This window comes from Trichechus manatus, unplaced genomic scaffold (assembly GCF_000243295.1).
Source record: "Trichechus manatus latirostris isolate Lorelei unplaced genomic scaffold, TriManLat1.0 scaffold00062, whole genome shotgun sequence".
In the NCBI taxonomy this organism is placed as follows: Eukaryota; Metazoa; Chordata; class Mammalia; order Sirenia; family Trichechidae; genus Trichechus; species Trichechus manatus.
Window position 1 is genome coordinate 4770489 of NW_004443998.1, and position 26832 is coordinate 4797320.

The following is a 26832-nucleotide window of genomic DNA, read 5'->3' on the forward strand; positions in this document are numbered from 1 at the left end:
AATCTACCAGCCACTCCTTGGAAACCTTATGGGGCAGTTCTACTGTGTCCTGTAGGGTCGTTATGAGTCAGAATCGATGCGACGGCAAGGGGTTTTTTTTTTTTTTTTTTTAAGGGGATAATATTCTAAATAAAATCTTCAAACTGAGATTGTGGCATTTAACATACTTTGCCTCATAGGGCATTTCCACTGTTGGAACTCTGACATATGTGAGAAGGTGGGCCTCTGAACACAGGGCAACCCTTGGTGGCTCCAGCACTCTCCACCCTCAAAGATGACCCCTTAATGTCTTCCCACTTCTCCTGCCCCTACCCCCCTCCCTCCCGCCTCATCAGTACAACGGACCATAGTAAAAGGGAGATACTTAAGAGTTCTTCATACTCAGTACAGCTCAGGAAGGAAAATACCCTAAGTGTGGAACTATTTTATGTTAGACTGTTGGCCTCGTTGGCAACGTTGGCAGTGGAAGTGAGTTTTCTTTTCCTGAAAGAATTTTGGTATATGTGTGTCTAAGTGGGATTGGCACAGAGATCAGTCTAGGAACATGGCAAATGAGCTTTGTATGAACATCAAAAATCCACACAGAGATTACGTCCCTAATGTGATTGCTGGAAGCCTTCATAACATTAATATTACAGACTACGTGCAGGCTGTCCTTTTTAGTTTACTGAAAAAAGATTCCTGTAAATCAGGATATAAATTTAAGAAAACTTCCCATTTTTTTTCCTACTTTAAAAAAAATTGCATCAGAAAGTTTTGTTTTCCTTTTGCAAAATTTTCCTTTAAACAGAGCCCTTAAAAAATCTTTTGTGACCGAGCCTTTTTAAGTGGCTACATGGGCATGAGAGCCCTAGTGGCGCAGCTGTTAAGAGCTCGGCTGCTAACTAAAAGGTTGGCAGTTCTGATCCACCAGCTACTCCTTGGAAGCCCCATGGGGCAGTTCTGCTCTGTCCTGTAGGGTCACTATGAGTCTCAATTGACTCAACAGCAATGGGTTTCGTTGGGTTTTGTGGTCAGGGCTTTCTAGAGACTCAGTTAAACTGAAGTAGCCCTAGTCATCTCAGAATGCAGACGGGAAGGCAGAAAATTGTATTTTCAAAACGGCCTTTTGGACTGGGAAGTATTTAATCCCCAAAGATAAACTGCTCTACGGCTGATTTGTTCATGATACAATGATGGCCCGAGAAGGTCATAGATACATGACTCCGTTGCCCTGAATAATTCCAAATTCTGGATTAAAGCCTGGTAACTGACTTAAAGAAGATGTGACTCTTTTGTTGTGACAGAGATTAAGAGGGGATAGTGTGTGCCAACATGGGTTGGCATGGGCACCTTGTGACTGTAAATCAGATGGTTTTGTAATTTCCAGTTGTAGCTCGTTGGTAGCTGGGGTATTTCTGCCAGTCTGCTCTTTCCAGACCCAATAATTATCGTTTGCTGACATGGCCCTGCTGAGCCACGGCCACCTTTCTGACACAGCTGATGGCCCCTGTGAGACCACACAGGCTTCCCTGGATGAGTCAAGCTGGCCACGATGGTTTAAGCTTGGAACTTCGGGTGCTCACATTTCGAGAACAGAAGGACGGATAGATTGGTCGGAAATGCGATTTCAGTTAAATGAACCTTGTTGATTATTTTTACGTTCCTGAGTTGAGTACTGAAAGCAAAAAACAGTCTGTCTTGTCACTTGTTCGTCCAGGGATGGACTCATTGAAATGTCCAGTAGTGGTAATTGTTTCCTAAATGCTGACAGATGCTTCTGAATTATTCATCAGGAATTTCTTTTAGCGTTAGAGGAACACTGCGTTGCGCAGCGCAAATGCTTTCCGAGATCTGAAGAAGACGTAGACGTACTTGGTGCTTTTTTAACTTTCAGATCTGGATTGTGGGGCTAAACTCTGACGTTTGAATTGCTCTTGCTGTGCTGGAGGAAAAGAATTTCTGATTACAGTACTTAACAGCAATTGGAGTGCTGAATCAGTTGCAAAATCTCCAAATAGCATGCAGGCTGAGATGTAATTGTCCTGTGAATAGACCTTCAGGGAACCAGCCTGGTGGGATTAGGGTTCAATATGTTGTTTATCTCTGTACTGAATGCTGTGGCAACCGGGGGCAGGGCAAGGGGGGATTCCAAGGAAGGCTTGTACATCTCCTGGGTGTTGACTTGTACTGCTGCAGCAATGCTTTCTTTTTGAATTGAAGTCCTACTGCTTCCAGGGCATGCATCATGTTTAAACACACTATACCTTGAACTTGGCAGTGATCTTAGCATTATACAGGGTGTGTTATAATTACTTAACGTGCAAGAACACCATTCCATATTTAAGGCTTGTAATTTATTGTTTGTTGGTCTTTTTCTTGGACTCTATGACTGTGCTCTTGTGAATTTACCAGAATTGTTAAGACAGGCAAAGGTGAAATAAAACGTGGACCAGTTTGATTTTTAAGAATAAATTTGTATCAGAACTTCGTTGCTGTAGTTATTAGTTGCCTTTGAGTTGGCTTCAACTTATGTGACCCCATGTACAACAGAATGAAATGTTGCCCGGTCCTGTGCCATCTTCATAATCGTTGGTCTGCTCAAGTCTGTTGTTGCAGCCACTGTGTTTCTGGAGTGCTTTCCGACCTAGGGGGCTCCTCTTCCAGCCCTGTAACGACAATATTCTGTTGCGATCCACAGGGTTTTTTTCTGAAGAATTTATAAGAGCAGAAAAATAGTTAAAATAATGCTAGAGATTAATTTGTCGATCATACAATTCGTGAATCGGGCAACACACAGCACAGACTGAGTGTTCCAAAGAAATGGGACAGTATTGGGGTTTTGTAGTCTGAGAACAAAGGAAGTTGGGGAAGTTGAGGCAGTTTAGATCAGTCTTTTAGATGTTCGTCAAAATGTTCCTTGAAGTCCTTTCTTCTTTAGAAATGTCAGTTTCACTAAGAAGACAGGTGACGCAGGTCTCCAGGGGCTCAATGCCTACCAACGCAGGTTTCCAGGTGCGTAGGTGCCTGTTTGTCTGGAACGCCGGGGCTAAAGACGAAGGATGTTGGTTACACATAAATCTAAAGAAATAAGCTTGTTACTTCCTCTAATGGTTAGGATATGTATTATCTTAAACTTTTGCCCTGTGAAACCAGGCATCGGCCATGTTCTCCAGGTCTGACACAAACATCTCCAATTGTTTTTTTATTTTCCACAGTTTTCATTGGCTAATTTTCAGAAGTAGATTACCATACCTTTCTTCCTAGTTTGTCTTATTCTAAAAGCTCCGCTGAAACCTGTCCACCACAGGTGACCCTGCTGGTAGTTGAAATACCAAAGGCATAGCTTCCAGCATCGTAGCAACATACAAGTTACCACGGTATAACAGATGAGTGGTGGGGTCAGAATTTTACAGTTAGGTAAATAACTTCTAGGATAAGACATACATTTTTCTCTTAAAAACCAAAAATTAGAAGAAGTTTTTTTGGTGAGTGTACTGGTCAGTGAGTCAACTGGTCCAGTAAGTTTTTGCTGTAGCAGAAATACCACAAGTGGGTGGCTTTAACCAACAGAAGTTTATTTTCTCACAGTTTAGGAAGCTAGAAGTCAAATTCAGGGTACCAGCTCTAAGCGAAAGCTTTCTCTATCTGTGGTATCTGGGGGGAAGGTCCTTGTTCCTTTTCTATTCCTTGACTCCTTGGTGATCCTCATGTGGCATGGCGTCTCTCTTCCCCCATCTCTGCTTGCTTGCTTGCTAAATCACTTTTATATCTCAAAAGAGACTGACTCAAGAGACATCCTACACTAATCCTGCCTCATCAACATAACAAAGAAAACCCATTTCCAAATGGAATTATAACCACAGGCATAGGGGTTAGGATTTACAACACATATTTTTTGGGGACACAATTCAATCCATAACAGTGAGTGATATAAGAACATTTTAAAGTTCTGAAATTTTCTTAATCACATTAAAGATTTTTAATATTTGTATTTGATTTTTCAGATCTCTTTTTCAGTTCTTATCCCATATGGGCAAATAGCATATTAGGGACTTTAAAAAGATTGTATTTATTTATTTTTATTATAAAAATATTACTTGTTCATTGGAGAAAAACATAGAAAACAGAAGAGAAAAAAGAACGTGAATCATCTGTGACTCTGTAATCCAGAAACAACCAAAGTCAGCATTTTGTTATGTGGTCTTCTAGTCTTTTCTTCCCTATGATGTACAGTGTACAAATGTAACATTAGAGCCTCGCCTTTGTGTGAGGACTGCGGGAGTCAGGAAAAAGCAAATGGTAGACACCAAAGGAGGAAGTGAGCCACTGGGAAAACTGCCTAGTAATGCTGCCTGGTGTAATATACAGAACTCTCATGGACACCCCCAAGAACTGCTTTAGGAAGTCTAGCTATACTGAACGGAGCCCTGGTGGTGCAATGGTTATGCGTTTGGCTGCTAACTGAAAGGTCGGCAGTTTGAACCTACCAACCGCTCCGCAGGAGAAAAAAACATGGCCATCAGCTCCCATAAAGATTACAGCCTTGGAAACCCTATGGGGCAGTTCTATTCTGCCCTTATAGGGTCACCGTGAGTTGGAATCTACTTGATGGCACACAGCGACAACACCTATATTGAACTTGGAGTTCTAGGAGAATAAAATATTTTGATGGCATAAGTTCAGCCAGGTGACTCTGTACTCTTCAGTGGTCTTAAAAAAAGATTCAAATCAAGTTCTTCGTCATTAGCAGAAGTGACAACGCCTGGTTTACTATCTCAGCCAACAGTTACCAGTTTTCACCATTTGTTTTGATTCTCAGTCAAATACTAGATTTAAATGGTTTTTAAAAATCACTGTTTCCCAGAGAAACACCAATCGTTCACCAGCTTTTATTCATAAAATACTCTTTAATTTTTTTTTCCATAGGGAACACACCAAGAGTTGGGGGTCTCCTGTAGATCTGTTCATCAAGAACCACAGTCATTAATCTATGTAGTCAACAAAAACAAATGGAGTCTGTTCAATAAAAAACAAATCCAGACTTTGATACACCAAACCCCAAAATACTCATTGCTGTTGAGTCAATTCCAACTCATAGTGACCCTATAGGACAGAGTAGAACTGCCTATAGGGTTTCCCAAGAGCGGCAGAGTGGATTCGAACTGCTGACCTTTTGGTTAGCAGCTGTAGCTCGCTGTAGCTCTTAACTACTGTGCCACCAGGGCTCCCTGACTTTGATAAGGAGAGGCTTTATTCAGAAAGAAGAGGACAAAGGGACTATTACAGTAGGAAGAGGAGTCTATTGTAATAGGGAGAACACTGACCCTAAGGTCTTCCAGCTTCTCAAAGAGTTAGGGAAACAATGTTATTTTATAGAGATCGAGAGTACACCAGGCTAGGGAAAACCCAGGTATGGGGAAATGGAATGAAAGGGGGACATGGAAGGATAGTAAATCTGAGTGTTTTAAGCTGAGGTCAGCCTGTTCTCTGGGAGGAGCTCTTAATGAGGGGTAATATATGTTGGCTTTAGGTGAGGGGAGCCCCAAAGTTCAGGGACTTGGGGGATAGAGAGGAGCTTGAGCAAAGTTGGTGAACAAGCACTCTGTTTCCAGCTGATCAGTGAGGGGTGGCGGTTCAGTTGCTCATTTATGAGGTAAGGGGTGGGAATTTGGAGGGTCTGTGTTGGACCTACAGAGCCCTGGTGGTACAGCAGTTAAGTGCTCATCTGCTAACCAAAAAGCCGGTGGTCGTGCGACAGAAAGTTGTGGCAGTCTGCTTCCGTAAAGATTACAGCCTTGGAAACCCTATGGGGCAGTTCCACTCTGTCCTGTAGGGTCGCTGTGAGTCGGAACCAACTCGAAGGCAGTGGGTTTCGTTTTTTGGTTGGGTGTCTGACCTTGTCATAGGTAAGCAAGGGGGCAGTCCTGAGTCTTAGGTCAGTCACATGGGAAGGGTGGTTATTTGCAGTAAGCCCTTTTCCTGAACACAAAGGATTTGGGGGCGGGGGCGGTGGTGGATTTTTTAACCATCTCTGTATCTCAGGGTTCGGGTAAAATTCAACATTTTGCATCTAGATATTTAAATGATTTTAATGCTGGCTTTCCCCCGCCCCCTCCCGGGTTTAACTATTTAGAAAACTTTAGAGCAAATATACTCTGATTATATATGTAAACTTTGCCTAAAACACATTTTCATCTTTTCTCCCAGTTTAAGCTTTTCTACTATTTTTTTCAAAAATGATTTTAAGATCTGTAGTGCAGTCATTTGGGATAGCAACGCCAATCCCTACTGTGTACTGGGCACTGTCTGGCCATAGGAAATCAGGGGACAGAAACAGTTCTGCCCTCACAGAGCTAACATTTTAGTGACTACAGACAGAAAATGAGCAAAGAAAAAAATGAGCTGTTAATAATATGTTGTTGTTGGGAATATACGCAGCAGAATGTACTCACATTCAACCATTTCTACAGTACAATTCAGTGACATTGATTACATTCTTCAAGTTGTGCAACCATTCTCACTCTCCTTTTCCAAATTGTTCTTCCTCCATTAACATAAACTCATTGCCCCTAAGTTTCCTATCTAATTTTTTGAGTTGCTGTTGTTGATTTGAAGGGATGCTACAGTGTTTTGTTTTAATAATTTTTTTGTGTGTTTTTGGTGAAAGTTTACACAGCAAATTAGGTTCTCATTGACAATTTCTACACAAATTGTTCAGTGACATTGGTTGTATTTTTCGCAATGAGTCAGCTTTCTCTTTAATTGCCTTCTGGTTGTTCCGTTTCCTGTACTCTAGTTTCCCTGCCCCCTTATCTTCTCATCTTTGCTTTAGAGTAACTGTTGTCCTTTTAGTCTCATATAAATGGTTTTTATTAATGGAGCACTGTGCTTACAGATAATATTCTTTATTTTGTGTGCCAATCTGTTGTTTTGCTAAAAGGTGACCTTTGTATAGTTTTGGTTCAAGGTTTAAAGAGTGTCTCAGGGTGATAGTCTCAGGGAGTCTTCTAGTCTCAACTGGTCCAGTAAGTTTGGACTTTTTAAGAATTTGAAATCTGTTCCTTGTTTTCCTCCCATTCTGTCAGGGCTCATCTCTTGTGGCTCTGATCAGAATAGTTGGTAGTGGTAGCCGGGCACCATCAAGTTCTTCTGGTCTCAGAGTAGATGAAGCCATGGCTCATGTAGGCTGTTAGCTCTGTAGACTAGTTTCTTCTCTGATACTTTGGTTTCCTTCTTTCTCTTTTGTCCCTAGAGTAGAGAACAATACTTGTATCTTATATGGGTGCTCACAAACTTTTGAGACCCCAGACGCTACTCACCTCACTAGGATGCAGAACATGAACTTCGGGATGCTAAAGGACTGAGTTGTCCCATGAGACTAAGGTCCTAAGCCTTTAAATCCAGAAAACAGTTTGCGTAAGGTGTTTGGTTATGTCTGAGAAGTATCTGTAACTGTGTCCTCTATGAAATATATGTGTGCACATACATATCTGTATGTACACATACATATAAATTCTTCTATCTTTGCACACGTATGTACTCACCTGTAATTGCCGATACACCTATATGCCTATATACCTACATATGTGACCACATAACTCGTTTGAACTGTCCCATATGGTTCCCAAAGTTGTAAATCTTTATGGAAGCAGACTGCCACATCTTTCTCCAGTGGAACAGCAGGTGGGTTTGAACCTCTGACCTTTCAGTTAGCAGCTGAGTGCTTAACCACTGCACCACCAGAGCTCCTTAAACTTAGATAGACATTGCCAAATTAAACTAAAAAAAAAAAAATCACAATATATTCCTTTCTTTTAACTTTAAACATTTTGCTTATCAGGCGAAATATTATTTCACTCTGACTTGGTTTTTCACAATGAATAAAGGAAAGCATTTTCTTCTGTATTTTTGTTGGTCACTTCTGTGAATTACCTTTTCCTCTCCTTTTGTCTATTTTTAATTGGACTGTTTGTCTTTTTTTTTTTTTTAATTGGGCTTTAGGTGAAAGTTTACAGCTCAAGTTAATTTCACATACAAAAATTGATACATATATTGTTATATGACACTAGTTGCAACCCTGTAATGTGACAGCACCCTCCCCCTTTCCACCCCGGGTTTCCCGTGTCCATTGAACCAGCTCCCGTCCCTTCCTGCCTTCTCATCCTGCCTCCGGACAGGAGCCACCCATTTGGTCTCAGGTATCTGCTTGAACTAAGAAGCACTCTCTTCACAAGTATTATTTTATGTTTTATAGTCCAGTCTAATGTTTGTCTGAAGAGTGGGCTTTGGGAATAATTATAGTTCTGGGTTAACAGAATGTCCGGGTGGCCAATGTTTTGGAGGTTCCTCCAGTCTTAGATCGTTAAGTCTGGTCTTTTTACGTGAATTTGTGTTCTGCTCCACACTTTTCTCCTGCTCTGTCAGGGACTCTCTGTTGTGTTCCCGGTAAGGGTGATCATTGGTGGTAGCCGGGCACCATCTAGTTCTTCTGGTCTCAGGCTGTTGAAGTCTCTGGTTTATGTGGCCCTTTTGTCTCTTGCGCTAATATTTTCCTTGTGTCTTTGGTGTTCTGTTTGTCTTTTTCTAATTGATTTACAGGAGCTGTTTAGGTAATGTATTTTAATCCTTTGGCCATATATGTTGCAAGTATATTCTCCTAGATTTTTCTTTTGGTTTGTAGACATTTTTTCCTTTCATTAGGGCTTCTGGTGTGTATAAGCTTTGTGCCATATTCATGTTGCTTACCTTAGAGGAAGTATGGAATCCTTATGCTGGAATGGCTTCTAGGAGGACCAACTTAATTATATGGCATTGCTTATGTAGTTAACGGGAGAAAGTCCTGGCCATCTACTTCTGAAAAATCAGTCATTGATTACTCTATGGAGCACAGTTCTACTCCAACACCGATGGAGTCGCCATGGGCCAGAAAAAAGTGTTTAAAGCTGTATAGGTTATAGTGGCTGGAACATCTGTCCTGCAACATTTGTTTACTGACCTATCATTGCCGTGCACGAGACACTCTCCCAGTGTTCCCTGATTCTGACATCAAGAGCTACTGAGGTGGCTGCCAAGTGCTCATGGCCCTTCCCACCCTCCCACATTTTCACTGGACCACAGTGCTGCTCTTTGGGTTCTCCCTGCTGGCTCTCTTCTGCACAATTGCTCCCTTGTAGTCCTGCCACCATTATGTTTAATATTTAGTCCTGTTGCCCTTGTGACCTTTTTTCTCCTGGTCCCTTGATGTCATGGATTGAATTATGTCCCCCCCCCCCAAAATGTATGTATCAATTTGGCTGGGCCATGATTCCCAGTATTGTGTGATTTTCCTATATGTTGTAAATCCTGCCTCTATGATGTTAATGAGGGAGGATGGGTGGCAGTTATGTTAGTAAAAAAAACCAAAACCAAACCCATTGCATTCGAGTCACTTATGACTCATAGTGACCCTCTAGGACAGAGTAGACCTGCCCCACAGGGTTTCCAAGGAGCACCTAGTGGATTTGAACCGCCAACCTCATGGTTAGCAGCTGTAGCTCTTAACCACTATGCCATCAGCATTTCCTCTGTTAGTAAAGCAGGACTTAGTCTGTAAGATTGGATTGTGTCCTGAGACAATCTCTGGAGATACAAAAGAGAGAAGCAAGCAGAGAGACAGGGGGACTGCCTACCACCAAGAAAGAAGTACTGGGAGCAGAGCACATCCTTTGGACCCAAGGTTCCTGCACAGAGAAGATCCTAGTCGGGGGGATGACTGATGACAACGAGGCCCTTCCTCCAGAGCCAACAGAGAGGGAAAGCTTTCCTCTGGAGCTGATGCCCTGAATTTGGACTTCTAGCTTATTAGACTGTGAGAAAATAAATTTCTCTTTGTTAAAGCCATCCACTGTGGTATTTCTGTTATAGCAGCACCAGATGACAGATGCTTGCCAATTCCCTTATACTTCCCAGGCTTTACTGAAAATAACCTGCCAGTCAGCCCTGCTCATTCGCACTAGGAGCTCCACCTGCTACTGCTCAAGAAGCGTGTGAGCGTGTGTGTGCACACACACATGTGTGTCTGTGCATGCGTGCCCGTGCACATGTGTGTGTGATTATTTCTGAATTCAGAGAGCATCAAGAAATTTTGCATCTAGATATTTAAATGATTTTAATACTGGCTTCCCCCCCCTGCCAAAACCTCCTGGGTTTAACTATTTAGAAAACTTTATAGCAAATATACTCTGATTGTATATATAAACTTTGCCTAAAACACATTTTCATCTTTTCTCCCAGTTTAAGCTTTTCTACTATTTTTTAAAAAAATGATTTTAAGATCTGTAGTGCAGTGATTTGGGATAGGAATTCCAATCAAAATGCCACAAATAGGCTGTGATGGACTAAGCATTCCCTTAGTTACTCAGTGATGTTTACGTGGTATTTTTTTTTTCTTACTTTTTTTGTCTTTTAAGGAACGCTATGATATTAAGACAAGGGTTTGGATCAGGGCAATATTTAAAAAGTCAACCCGAGGGGATTTTCCCAGGCGTTTCCCTTAGTACATGGACATCTGCTTTTACGTTTGTTAGGATGGACGGTTACTTTACAAAAACCCCTGCCACAGAAATAAGGGGCCTACTGTAAATGCCCTACAGCTTGATTTCCAGCCGGCTCCTGCTGGAAGTGTCCAGGCCTGCTTCAGCGCACCAGGTGGTCTCCAAAACCTTCAGCCTTTGCAAGACTGTTGGTCTGAAAGCAAAAGGCTTTGGCAGGATGGGGAGGGTGTTGTTTTCTAGGAAAATGTGATCTCTTCCTTCCTTTTCTGTTTTTTCACTCTTGGATGGAGAGCCTTAAAGGCACCCAGAATTACGACCTACGGTTTGCACGAAATAATCGGCTACTCTTTCTTGAGCTTTCTGTTAGCTGCTCATGACAGAAAACGATCAGCTCCATCAACCAGTTGCTGAAGGAAATAGGAGCCGACGTGTATGAACTGAGGACTCCCCTGGGGGCACACACATCTGTAGTAGGACAGAACAGGCATTCCTTTTTAAAAAGCGATTAAAGTCAAAGCAAGAGGTAGGTGGAGAAACTGCACTTGGAGAAATAGATTAGACTCTAGCACCCTCAACAAATACTTATTCTGTGCTTAGTACGTGTTAGTATCTTGCAGCGGTATCTTGCTGTCTGGGTGGGATGGGGTGAGGTCAGATAAAATGAGGATCGGTCGTTAGGGCTCAATGCTAACAAAGCACCTGTGTCCCCTTTAGCAGCTGGGTACAAGTTCGAACGGACAAGAACTTTTGACGTATTGAAAGGCCCTCAAGGAGACAAGACGTTATTAGCGAAACAACTGATAATGATTATTTACACATCAGAATTTTGTATCTTTTAAACTTTGCTTTAACTGGGAAATTTCATATTTAAAAATTTTTTTTATTCTTTAGAGGAAGGTTTACAGAGCATGCTAGTTTCTAATTAAACAATTAATACACATATTGTTTTGTGACATTGGTTGCCAACCCCACAACGTGTCAACACTCATCCCATCTTGACCTTGGGTTCCCTATTACCAGCTTTCCTGTCCCCTCTTGCCTTCTAGTCCTTGTCCCTGGGCTGGTGTGCCCCTTTAGTCTTGTTTTGTTTTAAGGGCCTGTCTAATCTTTGGCTAAAGGGTGAACCTCAGGAGTGACTTCATTGCAGAGCTAAAAGTGTGTCTGGGGGCCATACTCTAGGGATTTTTCCAGCCTCGGTCAGACCAGTAAGTCTGGGCTTTTTTTTTTTTGTTTGTTTGTTTGTTTTTGTGAGTTAGAATTTTGTTCTACGTTTTTCTCCAACTCTGTCCAGGACCCTGTCGGAGCAGTCGGTGTTGGTAGCCAGGTACGATCTATTTGTGCTGGATTCAGTCTGGTGGAGGCTGTGGTAGTTGTGGTCCGTTAGTCCTTTGGACTAATCGGAAATTTAATATTTTATCAGTAGGGGAAAGGCTTTGTGCTAATGTCCAAATATGCAACTGAGCATTAGGCTTTTGCTTCTTTCATTAAAACAAACAAACCAAAAAACCTCATTGTGGATAAGTGGATTCTGACTCCTAGTGACCTTATAGTATAGGGTAGAACTGCCCCATGGGGTTTCCAAGGAGCGACTGGTGGATTTAAACCACTGACTTTCTGGTTAGCAGCCTGAGCTCTTAACCACTGGGCCACCGGGGCTCTTCTTTCATTTAAAACAAAAAACCAAACCTGTTACCCTTAGGTTGATTCTGACTCATAGCGACCCTATAGGACAGAGTGGAACTGCCCCATGGGGTTTCCAAAGAGCGGCTAGTGGATTCAAACTGCCGACCTTTTGGTTAACAGCCACACTCTTAACCACTGGGCCACCAGGACTCCAAATTAACGTACTAATTCTCTGTGTCTGGGAAACTGTGATTGGCTCCCACTGACCACATGGTGATCAGGTAAGGTGAGCATTAATGGTGCCCAGAGCTGTGATTTCCACACTTCAAAGAGCCTAGCATCACCTGGGAGATCTTTAAAATGCATATTCTCAAGCCCCAGGGATCTCTGGGGATCTGGTCTCAGGGTCTGTATTTTAAAGAAAAGCCAGGTGGGGACCAGTTGCTGCCTTAGGAGGTTTGGTTTGCCCAAGGACCTCACTCAGTTTATGTCTTCTAACAGCCGCATACATGTCTATGTAAAAGCATTTCGTTTCGACCTAACGCACTAAGCTTCTCTTAGAGCTTTGAAATTAGAATGGAGTATGGTATACTTTTTATTTTTTTTAACATGCTCCATAGAAATACTTTTATGCTCTGACATTACAGTTCTTGTAGAACTAAGAAAAAAATATCTTACTGGCTTTAGGGAAGGTTAAGCATTACCAGTGTAGCTGAACAAATTGCTCCTTGCCCAGTGCCACTCAGGAAACAGCCAAGAACGTTGGGAGTGAAACTAGCTTTTCAGTTACTAAGAACAAGTATTAAGCTCCAATTTCTTACATGGTGGACAGAATACTTATAATTCATTTAAAGTAATCGTAGCTATCACTACACATTCAAAATCGGAGGGGGGCACGTGTGCAGACCTAGAATATGAACGGTAGAAAACAACTAATTGTTCTTATGATCCCGTGGGGCCAGGGTTTAATACTGCCTCCTTGGAGTCCCTTTCCATCCCCTTCGATTCGTCCTTATTGCCGTTACTGTTTTCATCTCCTTCTATTCTGTGGTGACTCTTCACTTCCTACTTATGAGTCTTGTCATTCCCATGAAGTTTCTCAAAGCTAGACCTGGAATATTATAGACTCTGGTATTGGTAAGAGGGTAGTGGTGGTTCAATGGCAGAATCATGCCCTCCATGCAAGAGACCCCGGTTCGGTTCCCAGCCAATGCACCTCGAGCACAGCTACCACCGTCTGTCCTTGGAGGCTTGTGTGGTGTTATGATGCTGAACGGATTTCAGCGGACCTTCCAGATGAAGACAGACTAGGAGAAAGGCCTGGTGATCTTCTGAAAACCAGCCACTGGAAACCCTGTGGACCACAACGGTGCGATTCTGTTATGCATGGGGCCACCATCGTGAGGTGTGGGCTGACTCAGTGGCTGCCAACAAGAACAGCATTTGAAGAAAGGGTCTTACGAACCAACAAACCTGATTTCTTATTTTTATAGACCAGAAAATTGGGGCCAAGCCTGTTAAAAGACTTGCCAGGGATCAGCCCGTTAGTGGCCAGACAGGACTTGAAGGCAGATGTCACTCCTGATGAAATGGAGGGATGCTGCCTGGGCGTCACAGGACCTGCTTTCTCGCCCTGGCTCTGCCATCTGCTAGCTTTATAACCTAAGTCTCCTCACTTCTTTGCATCTGTTTCATCCACACTACAAGGAGAGGTAATTAATTAGTGATCTTTTTTCACAGATGTTGGGAGGATTAAGTGAGAAAATATACGGCAGTGGTCTTCACTCTGGATGCGCGGTAGAATCCCTGGGAAGCGTAAACGTAACAAACCAACAAACAAAACAGCCGTCCAGCCCCACCCCGAGAGATTCTGGTTTCAGTATGGGAGGGGGGTTTGGGGCAACACATTAAAGAAGGTCCCCAGGTGATTTGAGTGTGCACCCAGAGTGGGTAATCGTGAGACAGCTCTATTAGACGGTGATGTTCTATATGATAAAGGCCAGTATTTATTGCAGCTTGGGGTGTTTGCCTCCAAATATCCAGGACAATGTCATATCTGTGAAAAATGACCCAGCAGGCTTGTGGCACTTTTTGGTGTTTTGTTTATAACAAATCGTACTGTGGGATGGTGATGATGATGGTGACAATGCCATTTCTGATCTTATGTTGAAGTAGAATTAAAAAAAAAAAAAAATCCACGGTTGTCGAGTTGATTCGGACTCATAGCGACTCTATAGGACAGAGTAGAACTGCACATAGAGTTTCCAAGGAGCAGCTGGATTCAAACCACTGACCTTTTGGTTAGCAGCTGTACTGTTAACCACTGCACCACAGGGTGAACGACTAAATGTAGTTTTTTGTTTTTTTTTTTTAATCCACCCCTTCCCATGGTGTAGCATTAAAATAAACCCAACCAAACTATATTGCTATGAATTCCTGATAGTATTTCATTTGTTTCCCGGTGCTAACAATTATGGAAACAACTGTTGAATACAAAATAGATTCCATTAAAAAAGAAAGTGGTGTGTGGAAGGCTTTACTAAAATAGAAAAGAAGTTCTAACATGTTAAATATTGCTCATTATTTTAGTTCACGCTTTGCTTTGACCTAAATTCCCTCATATGAATTTGTCGGTTTGGCAGTCCTATCGACCATCTACGTATGAGGTTTGCAAACAAGTTCCAAAATGTTACTGCTAACCAATTAGTTTTCAAAAAAACATTTCAAACGATCTTATCTTCTCCACAGGAGTGATTTAAGCATTGAAAAAAAAATCAACGAGCTCCACATTGTTGGCTCTTCGCTGGGAAGAATCACAAGTTAATAAGCGTGGAGCTCACCGTGGTTGTAAGCACGTTTGTTCATAAGTTGATGTTATTTGACTTTAAGGCTCAGCTACCAGAAAAGAATAGCCTTTCAAGGGAAGTCACTCCCTGGGAAGAGCAGTTATATATTATATAAAGATTATTTAAAAAATTCATGTTTGTAGTAAGGCATCCAGATGTTGATCCTTTTTTTTTTCCTTTAAAGTTATTCTGAAAGGTTTTTGGATGAGCTGGAATTTTGTACAATTGAAAAATAAAGTAATGTTTATGAAAGCTGGATCAGCTGTTTTATAGACTCGTAGAATTTAGAGAAAAATACCTTTTTAGGTTGAGGAAAATGGGATACTAAAAGACATTCAATGACCTTTTGAAATCCACATGGCCCGTTAGTGACGGATCCCAAACCAGAACTCTTCTTGCTCCGTCTTCTCTATCTCCCGAACCTGTGGACAAATGCTCTGAACCACACTCAATGCCCATAAGCAAGGTTTCCGCCGGACCCACGGTGTATGGAGCAGCCAGATAAGTTTTTGGTTTGTGTTGAGAATTAAACAAACACACTCTTGACGTCTTCTATGATGATTTCAGGAAGTCTCCTGTCCCTTCCTTTGAGAGAACCATTACCTGCATTATTTGACATTTTTCCTACATAGAAATGAAATTGTTTTCAGAAGCTAATGTTTTTCAGTCTCTCAGATTTACTCTAATCTGTGGAAGCTGACAAGAAATCAGTTCACTTTTTTCATGTAATGTGTTTGCTGAAAAGATTGTTTTACAAAGGACTCAAATATTTTTTGCCTGCTAACGCATAGTTTGGTTGGCCAGTGTCTGAGAATAGATGTGTTCACAAGAGTGTAAGTGATATTCTTGTATGACTGTAACTCAGATGTGGCCACCACTGTCTGTGACAAACTGTCTCAAGGTGACCTTTGGAGCAGAGAATGAGAAGCGCATCACATGTGCTTACTGCTGCTCGGTGATTTTGCTTTGTGGTCCTTTCAAAGGATCAAAAAAAAACCAAAAAACAAAACCCAAACCCATTGCCGTTGATCCGATTCTGACCATAGAGTTAGGAAATATATAGATGTATATGGAGGCCTGGTGGCGCAGTGGTTAAGAGGTATGGCTGCTAACCAAAAGGTTGACAGTTTAAATCCACCAACTGCTCCTTAGAAACCCTATGGGGCAGTTCTACTCTGTCCTATACAATTGCTATGAGTCAGAATCAACTTGACGGCACCTAATAACAACTTATACACAGATAATGAGTCTCTGGGTGTGCAATGCTTAAGTGCTTGGCTTCTAACTAAAAGGTTAGAGGTTTGAGTTCATCCATAGATGCCTTGGAAAAAAGTCCTGGCAATCTACCTCTGAAAAATCAGCCATTGAAAACCCTGTGGAGCACAGTTCTACTCTAACACACATGCAGGGTTGCCATGAGTTGGAACTGACATGATGACAACTGGTTTGGGGTTTTTTATACACATATACACACACAAACATACAAGTATATTTATACAAAATACATATACATGTCAGAATATTTATACAAAGAATATTTATAACAAATTCTGTCTTAGTCATCTAGTGCTGCTATAACAGAAATACCACAAGTGGATGGCTTTGACAAGCAGAAATTTATTCTTTCTTGGTTTAGGAGGCTAGAAGTCTGAATTGAGGGTGCCAGCTCTAGGGGAAGGCTTTCTCTCTGTCATCTCTGGGGGAAGGTCCTCATCTCCTTTCAGCATCTGTGGGCCCAGCGTTCCTTGGAGATCTCCATGTGTCTTGGCATCAGTCTTCCCTCGGTCTAGGAGGTTCTCAGCTCAGAGATCTTGGGTCCAAAGGATGCACTCCCCTCCCAGCTCTTCTTTCTTGGTGGTAGGAGGTCCTTTTGTGTATTTATACAAAACAAACATACTCGTTTCTGTTTTCCCCTTCCCGTTCTTAATGATTTAATTTTATTTTTGAATATATTGAATACTGAGAGAAATGTCACTCCCTTCCTCATCCCTCCCACTGTTATAAGTAACTGTCTTCGTTGTTTTCTGGTTTATCCTTGTTTCTTTCTGTAATGATAAACAGATAACTATATATATTTAAAAATTTCCTTTTTTACACAAAAGCTAGCCTACTATATACATGCTCATTTACACTTTGCCTTTTTCACTCAATATCTCCTGGAAATCACTCCGTATCAGTTCATAGAGATCTCATTATCTTTTATTGCTGCATAGTACTCTGTTGTGTGCGTGTATATTATTTTATTCAACCAGTGTCTGATTCAGGATCATTTTTACCCTAAGTGCCAAAGAAGAGTTTAGTATGATGTGCAGGAGTTGGAGAGGGGGAAGAGAAGATAAAAAATTAACACAATCTTCATTAAACACCTTCCCCCAAAATTATGGTAAGCGAAAGAAACCAGACTCTAAAGACTGCGTATTGAATAATTTCATTTCTATGAAATGTTCAGAAAAGGCAAATCTATAGTGTTTGATCCTGGGTGTTTGCACTTGGCTGGTAACCGAAATGTTGGTGGTTTGAATCCACCAAGTGGCATCGTGGAAGAAAAGACCTGGTGATCTGCTTCCGTAAAGATGACAGCCAAGAAAACCCTATGGAGCAGTTCTACTCTGTAACACGTGGGGTTGCCGTGAGTGGAAATCAACTCAAAGGCAAAAGACTACAGTAACATTAGAAAGTAGATTTAGTGGTTGCCTAGGAATGGGGAGAGAGCGCATCTGGACATGAGGGTTCTTCTTGGGGTGATGGGAATATTCTGAAATTAGATTGTCACACAACTCTGCAAATATACTAAAATCATTGAATTGCACTTTTAAAATGGGTAAATTTTATCGCATGTAAATTTTGCTTCAATAAAGCTGTTAAAAAATTCAGCATCAGGTGGCATATATGTATTCCTATCCAAATGTGATTATCTCTGATTCAAACCGGTCTTAAAGACTGAAACCCTGCTTAGATGTCATTATGTATTTAGTGGAAATAATTGAGGCTCTCCCCTCAAATTACGTATACTTTCTATTATGTTACTTTGAACCAGAGCATATTTTTTTTTAACAGCATTTTCTGCTTGACGGATTTAAGTGAACTAATCATCCCTAAGGAAGTTTACTTATTTTAAACTGATTGTAGCAGAAGCTATTGATCTAACCCATTTAAAGAGCTGAATTCTATAGAATCTTGTAGACCACATCATAATTCCTTTCATTTTACAGATTAAACTGTGTAAACTCAGTTTAAAACTCTACAAAGAGTTTTAAAACTCTAATTATGTAATAAAGTTTGGCATATACTCCTAGTCATCTGTTCTGCTCTTTAAATATTTATGCTATTCTATTAGGCAGCCATTAAAAGATAGCTATTAAGACTGTGTAGAGACATGGAAAACTGTTTTTAATACAAATGAAAAAAACAAAAACAAACAAAAGAACACCAGAGTGCCAAATGGCTTCAACACCATGACTGCAACTAGTGTAACAAATGTGTGTACATGTGGAGGGCTGCAGTATACGGGACAAAAACGATATATGTCTTATGTGATGGGCATTTCTGCCTTCATATTCTTGACTATTGCTGCATTATGTCCAAATAAAGTTGTTTGTGCTGTCATCAGGGAGAACATAGACTCAAAGGGATTGTGCACATGTTGGTGGCTGCTGAGATTTGTAACGGACATTTGGAGACTTTCCTTAGAGGACCTCCAGCACTGGAAACGTGTGGAATGAGGTTACGTGAATTTGAAACCACCGGAGCTCCGCCCTTTGTTTACCTGCCGTAAAGCCATTCTGGTCCCCTGTTATGGAATCCACCAATCTGGCATGGCTGAGAGTGACTGTTACAGAGGGTGACTGCTGTCATCCATCTCTTCTGAAGGCAGAACATGGAACACATTGGCTTATGCTGACACTTAAGTGATTTAGAGGATGTCGGAAGAATATCCTGTCTCCAACAGTGCTAATTACTACCCAGTGGAATGAGTTAGAATGAGCTCTGGTGGCGCAGCGGTGAAAGGCTCAGCTGCTAACCGAAAGATCGGTGGTTTGAGCCCACCAGCTGCTCTGTAGGAGAAGGATGTGGCAGTCTGCTTCTGTAAAGATTTACAGCCTCAGAAACTCTATGGGGCAGTTCGACTCTGTCCTGTAGGGTCGCTAAGAGTCGGAATTGACTGGATGGCAACTGGTTTGGTTTGGTTTGGTTTTTACTCTGGTTTAAACAATTTATATATTTTTCCAAAGAGATATCTTCCTGAATTATATCTTTTATTCAGCCATTGCTTTGCTCATAAAATATCTAATAGACCCCTCATTGCCAATGGAATAAAATCTTGTTATACTAGCATCCCCAAACCCTCCAAAGACTAGTCATATCCAACCTTTGGAATCATCTACCCTGTCAATTCCATTTGAAGCCACCCTTCCAAAGACTGAGGCCCATCCTTCCCCCATTCTCCAATCATACACCTGATCCTTCTTGTCCCCAGGTCTTGGTGATGTTGTTTTATTACTATGCTTTGCTCCATTCCAGCCCACCATCTTCCCGTTTCTCTGTGGATTCCTATAATATTTCTCTCTTTGTTTTGGACTTAGCATTTTTTTTTTTTTAAGATTTCAATAATAATAAAACTATAACATTAGCTATCATTTACAGTGTTTATAAGAAGCCCTGGTGGTGCAATTGTTAAGTGTTCAGTTGCTAACCAAAAGGTCAGCAGTTAGAACCCACCAGCCACTCCTGTGGGATAAAGATGTGACAATCTGCTTCCATATAGATTACAGCCTTGGAAACCCTACGGGGCAGTTCTCTTCTGTCCTATGGGGTCACTATGAGTCAGAATCGACTTAATGGCAGTAGGTTTGGTTTTTGATATGCCAGGCGTTTTCAGTACTTAATGTGAATTCAATCCTCACAACATTTCAAGAGTTAAATAATATTATTATCCCATTTTATAGATAAGCAAACAGAGGCACAGAGAGGTTAAATACCTTGCACAAGGTCATAATTGTATGACCAGATCTGGGATTCTGCCCCAGACCGTCTAGATCCAGACTCTATGTTCTTATGGCTCTAAACGGTCACTAATAAATTCTCTTAGGAGTTTCGTTCCCTTAAAATTTAAACTCTTTAAGGAAGGCCAGAGATAGTGTCCTTATTCTTTGCTGTATCCTCACCATAGAGGCCTGTGCCTGGAACACTGTGTTGCCCTGTAAGCATCTGCTTGCTTATTGATTGGCTCCATTGTCAGTGGTCAGTGATATTTCTTTAACCTGTAGTAGATTTACTGGGAGTGGTGGTTTTGCTTGATAGTTGACGCTCTCTTTTCTGTTCTCTGTCTAATTGCTGGCATGTGATGGCTAATGGGGCTGTTAAACATTCACAGTAATGGTTTTCTTCGCCTAAACGAATGGAACTCATTAGTGGGTGGATTTATTAATGTGTGTGAAACCAAATCTCAAATTTTGTTCTGTGCTTCAAAGTCAACATTTTAAGTCTGTATGTTTGTTTTCTTAAGCAATATGTTTTATTATTCAGGTATTTGATTTATCAAATAAAGTGGGTAAAGGCAACTTACGCTTCTCCTTCCCTGCAGTATCAAATCCTGAAACTGTACTTAATCCTATGCAGTTCTTCCTTAATTTCCTTGGGGTGGGGGGAAGGCTCTGCACGGACTAAACAGCCAAAGTTGGTTATGCTGAAGTTAATTCTAGTGAGCACCCCATGCATACTACGTTAAACTGTTGTATGAAAGTATCTTTACATAGTAAAGACAAGATAGTTAGCCAGAAAAGCTGAAGTTTATTTCTCTGCTGCTTTGATCCATTTGTTTCCCTCTAACAGTGTCCTGCTTGACTAGGTAGGAACTCTGAGCCAGATGTTCAAGGGTCCTAGATGCATGGTTACATGTCTGTCTGTCAGTCAGAGATCTTTGTGAGACAAAAACCGTATCTGGCTGGTATTACGGAAAAAGAGTATTTGGGGGGAGATTGCATAACTTGCAAACTCAAGGGGAGAACCAAGTCATTTGTCAGCCTCGGGAAGAATAAGAGCTGTGGTGGCTTGGGGTGGACAACCAGAAGTCTCTTAAGGCTCAGCTTTTAAATGGCTCAGCTGTCTCCATTTGAGGAGCCCTGGTGATGCAGCCCTGATGGCGCAGTAGGTAAGAGCTACAGCCTGCTACGGCTGCTAACCAAAAGGTTGGCTGTTTGAGTCCACCAGCCACTCCTTGGAAGCCCTATGGAGCGTTCTACTCTGTCTTATAGGGTCGCTACGAGTGGTAATTGGTCATTTTTTGGTTTCCAGTCAGTGCTGTGCTCAAGATTTGTGCTCTTTGACAGGGAGTCAGATTTGCTCTCAACTTAAGTCAGGTGTCCATTTCTTAGGGGTGATTGACAGTTAACCAAGGGCACGTGAAATGAAAGAGGAGTGGTTCCAAAGGAAGAGTTAGGTGCTATGGCCAAAAGAGGGGGAAGCAGATAAAGCCAACAGATGCTCACTTCGAGCAAGTTCATCTTGAAGCAAAGCAGGTTTAAATGATGGCTTGGACGGTGAAGGATTTGAATATTACCTGAGTTTAATTGCCAAGTTATTCTCCTAGATGGAAAATCCTAGCAGTTTAATTCATCAACAAACGTTTTATGTTCAATTTTGAAAACTTAAATTTTTCCGATCACATTAAAAATGATATTTATTTTCAAACATACACAAAAAATATGATAATCTGAACCTACATCTAGCCATTATCCAGCCTCAAAAATTGCCAATGTTTTGCCAATCTTATTTCTGTTTTTACTTTAAAGCATTATGATTAGGTGTTTATACAACTGGCTATCTAAAAACTCAGAAGATTTAGCATGATGTCTGAGAACTTGCTTTATGAACATAAATCCAGGTATCAAATGGTCATCATTCTGATCAGAAAACAATATGGTGCCAGTTAAAACAAAAGACAACTCTGGACAGCTGTAATGTGTTGTTTACCTAGAAACAGAATTTTATTTCAGTCAATAAAACTTTTTACTGACATAAGCATGATGATTTAATTACTTAACAACTCTCCTTCCACATAAACCAAAACCCCATCACCATCAAGTCACTTCCACCTCACAGCGACCCTACAGGACAGAGTAGAATTGCTCCATAGGGTTTCCAAGGAGTGGATGGTGGATTCGAACTGCCAGCCTTTTGGTTAGCAGCTGAGCTCTTAACCACTGTGCCACAAGGGTTCCTCTTTCCAGATAACGTCTACCAAATGTGTCTCCTGGTCCTTGGAGTCTTTGGTGGAGAAACGGGTGATGAACTCAGTAATGTTGTGAACACTCATAATCACGTGCATTGTGTAAGGGCTGAGTATGTTCAATTCTCTTTTACAGTTGAAAGATGCATGAGTGTAATGCAGTCCGGGACGCAGATGATCAAACTGAAGCGTGGGACCAAAGGACTCGTTCGGCTCTTTTACCTGGATGAGCACCGCACCCGTCTCCGCTGGCGACCCTCTAGGAAGAATGAGAAAGCAAAAAGTAAAACCAGCCTTCTAATTCCTTGTTTGACTTGACACAGGGGCACCCGGGTTATAGCGGGTGAGATCTGTGGAAACTTCAGATCCTCTATATTTTTGGAAGTTTTGGAGTCAATGGGTAATGGATGTGGAGAGACAGGATAAGTGATGACAATTTTTGCTTTTTTAATTTTGGGGGAAATTTAAATCTATAAAAGTTTTCTATCAATACAGTAAATGTTAATATTTCCCCTGTGTTGGAGACATGATATCTTTGTGTTGGAGACATGATATCTTTTAGTTGGGATAAGATGTTTTTTATAGCACGAGAACTTTTATTTTCCTGTAAAATCTGAAGAACATCATAAAATCCCATGGACTTTAAAATGTATTGCCATATCTTGAGCACAGTTAACTGATTAATGAATTTTTAAAAATTATTTCAATGATATGCAGTGAAATAGTTTTGATTGGACTCCTAGTTAAATCTTTTCTCTCTCACCCCTTCTATACTCAATGTTTGTTGGGTTTTTCCTGTGTCCGCAGTAACATCGCCAAACTGCCTCTTCCTGTTTTCCTGGTAACCTCCTTAGTCCAGGGCCTCTTCACCTTTCTGGTGGCCTGTTGCAGAGTCTCCTAACCAATCTCCGTATTACTAGTTTCTTCTGCCTTTGTATGTCAGTTAAGATGCTTTCCTCTCTAAGTAATAGAAGACCTAGACTAAATGAAGGCTTACACGAGAAACGAATTTATGACTTCACATTACAAGAAACTCAGAGATAGGCACGCCCAAGTGTGGGACACTGGGCTCCAGTTCTGTTTCCCTGCAGTTCTCTTACTCTGCCCCCCTGTATGCTGGCCTTGCAATCAAGGCAGTGGCAATATGGCTTCAGCTATTCCGGGCCTCATAAACCAGCATGGCAGTGAAAGGGGAGAAAAGGACCATCTCTCCTGGTGTTTCCTTTATAGGGGAGAAGAACCTTCTTCCAGAGCATTCCGTCATCCCCTCAAAGCAGACTGCCTCCTGTCTCCTTGGTTAGAACTGGGTTGCACTCGCATATCTAAATCGATCACAAGAATTAGGAATGGGGCCACCACAGTAGGCTTAGACCCATCAAAACTTCCCCTGGAGCTGGGCATAGGCTCATTTCCCTATGAGTCATGGGAGGAATGGGTTGATACCAGGAAAAATTTGAGGTTCTGTCTTAAAGGCAAAAGGGAGGAGTAGATGGTGTATGGATAATCAATAAGGTCACAATACTTTTTTTTTTTTTTAATTTTTATTGTACTTTAGATGAAGGTTTACAGAACAAATAGTTTCTCATTAAAAAGTTAGTACACATACTGTTTTATAACATTGGCTAACAACACCACATGTCAACACTCTCCTTTCTCGACTTTGGATTCTCTATTACCAGCTTTCCTGTCCCCTCCTACCTTCTAGTCCTTGCCCCTGGGCTGGTGTGCCCAATTAGTCTCGTTTTGTTTTATGGGCCTGTCTAATCTTTGGCTGAAGGGTGAACCTTGGGAGTGACTTCATTACTGAGCTAAAAGGGTGTCTGGGGGCCATACTCTTGGGGTTTCTTCAGTCTCTGTCAGGCCAGTAAGTCTGGGCTTTTTTTGAGGTCACAATACTTCTGATTGATGTTTAAAAACAAACAAACAACGCTTGTGCTTCTCTGACCAAAAGCGTCACTGCCGCTCTATAAACAAGGCTAATCTCTGGTCTGTCATTCCAGGCTCCGCATCATATAGCCTCTGCTGCCTTTCCAGCTTTATCTCCTGTTGTTCTCCTCTTGAGCTCCCCCGTCCAGCAGAAATGGCCTGTTTAGCATCCTGGAATGGGCCTTTTTTTTTTATTGTACTTTAGGTGAAGGTTTACAGGACAAATAGTTTCTCATTAAACAGTCAGTACATATATTGTTTTATGACATTGGTTAACAACCCCACGACATGTCAGCACACTCCCTTCTCAGCCTTGGAGGACCCCCCCCTTTTTTTTTTTGGTGAAAATAAACAGAGCCAAAGATACACCACTTCAAAAATTTCTACCTGTACAATTCAGTTACGTTGATTACGTTCTTCCAGTTGTGCTGCTATTCTCACTTTAGATGAAGGTTTACAGAACAAAATAGTTTCTCATTAAACAGTTAGTACACATATTGCCCTATGACAATGGTTAAGAACCCCACTACATGTCAACACTGTCCTTACTCAACCTTGGGTTCCCTATCACCAGCTTTCCTGTCCCCTTCTGCCTTCTAGTCCTTGTCCCTGGACTGCTGTGCCTCATTAGTCCCATTTTGTTTTATGGGGCTGTCCAATCCTTGGCTGAACGGTGAACCTTGGGAGTGACTTCACCACTGAGCTAAAAGTGTGTCCAGGGGCCGTACTCTCGAGGTTTCTCCAGTCTCTGTCAGGCCAGTAAATCTGGTCTTTTTCTGAGTTAGAATTTTGTCCTACATCCTTCTTCAGCTCTGTCCAGAACCCTCTGTTGTGATCCCAGTCAGAACAGTGAGTGGTGGTAGCCGGGCACCATCTAGCTGTACTGGACTCAGTCTGGTGGAGGCCTTGGTAGCTGTGGCCTATTCTATTAGTCCTTTGGACTAATCTTTTCCTTATATCTGTTCTTTTCCTTCTCCCTTGCTCCGGAAGGGGTGAGACCAGTGGAATATCTTAGATGGTGGAGTGGGCTTTATGTTTCTGTATCTTTACACTCCTTCCCCTAGCATGCCTCATTGTTCTTCTACCTCTCCAAGCCTTGTAGTACCTTCGCCATCACAGCATAACCCATCATAGCATTGTTTCTATGAACACCGATCACTTTTAGCTGTGGCATTCATTTGCCACTAAAATTTTTTCCCTTTCAATTTTCTAACTGTCTTTTCATGCATATTTCTTTTATAGCCATAATTAAATAGCTAATTCCTTAAAATATCTCTCTTCCACTTACCTCAGGCTCCACTGTACCCTAGACCTTACATAGTAGACACTCAGTGACTATTTGATTAGTTTTAGAAAGTTGAGTTCATTCATTGTAGCACCAGCTTGTTACTAGGGAGGATGTCAAGTCATGTGGGATGACGTCTTGGAGATTGATTTCAAGGCTGTGGTAACAACCCTGGTTAGAGTCTGGTGTTTTGCAGTCTGCCGTTCCTGGTGCCTACGTAAGAGTTTTGCCACTGGTCAGTTAATAAGCTGACAAATAGTTAAACACTCAACTACTAGCTGAAAGGTAAGCAGTTCAAACCTACCCTGAGGCATCTCAGAAGACAGGCCTGGTGATCTGCTTCCTAAAAGTCGTAGCCTTGAAAACTCTATGGAACAGTTTTACTCTGCACACGGGGGGTCTCCAAGAGTCGGAATCAACTTGATGGCAACTAACAACGACAATGTCTTGTCAAGGGTAGAGGAAAAATTGCAAGATAATTAAAAAAAAACCCAAACTCATTACTATCCAGTCAATTCTGACTCATAATTACCCTATAGGATAGAGTAGAACTGCCCCACAAGGTTTCCAAGGAGCAGCTGGTGGATTCGAACTGCCAGCCTCTGGGTTAGCAGCTGAACTCTTAACCACTGCGCCACCAGGGCTCCAAGGTAATAAATGATCTTCAAATAATAATAGCTACTGGTTCTAAAAGCTTACCATGTGCTAGGGTCTGCCCTGAGCACTTTGACAGATGTAATGATAACTTATTAGGCATTTACTATGGCATTCTGCCCAAGGAGCCCTGGTGGCGCAGTGGTTAAGTGCTTGGCTGCTAACCAAAATGTCAGCGGTTTGAACCCATCCAGCAGCTCCTAAGGAGAAAGACTTGGTGATCTGTTCCCATAAAGATTACAGCCTAGGAAATCCTATGAGGGCAGCTGTACTCTGTCCTATAGGGTCGCTAGGAGTTGGAATCGACTCAACTGCACTGGGTATGATATGGTGATTCTGCTATGTGACTTATGGTTACATGCATGGATTAGTTCATTCAAGTCTAACAACCATCCAATAAAGTAGATAACCCTTACGTGGTATGATCCTCATCTTTACAGATGAGGAAATTGAGGCTTAGAGTGGTTGAAAACTTGCCCAGGCCACACAGCTAGTAAGCGGTAGGATGGGAGTTGAACAGAGTCCACTTCTGAGACTATGCTTTTACCTGTACATCCTGGTTGAGGCTGTGGCCTCAGGGGCTGGGAGACAGCTTGGATTCAAATCCCAGGTTTGCTGCTCCCTAGCTGTGTGCTCTGACTAGTTACGTAATTTCTCTGTGCCTCTGTTTCTTCAGCTGTAAAATGGGGCTAATGATAGTGCTTGCCTCATAGAATTGTTGAGAGAGTTGAATGAATTGGGAGAATTTAACTTTTA

General features: G+C 41.7%; 1 protein-coding gene across 1 annotated transcript in view; it reads left to right on the top strand.

Annotated features, from left to right (window-relative positions):
- Positions 1–26832, top strand: part of PLCH1 (phospholipase C eta 1) — a 196373-nt gene that overhangs the window by 80111 nt on the left and 89430 nt on the right. The window contains exon 3 of the mRNA XM_023733872.1: positions 22348–22494. Within this exon, the coding sequence (XP_023589640.1) occupies positions 22348–22494 (147 nt within the window). The remainder of the gene's footprint in view (positions 1–22347; positions 22495–26832) is intronic.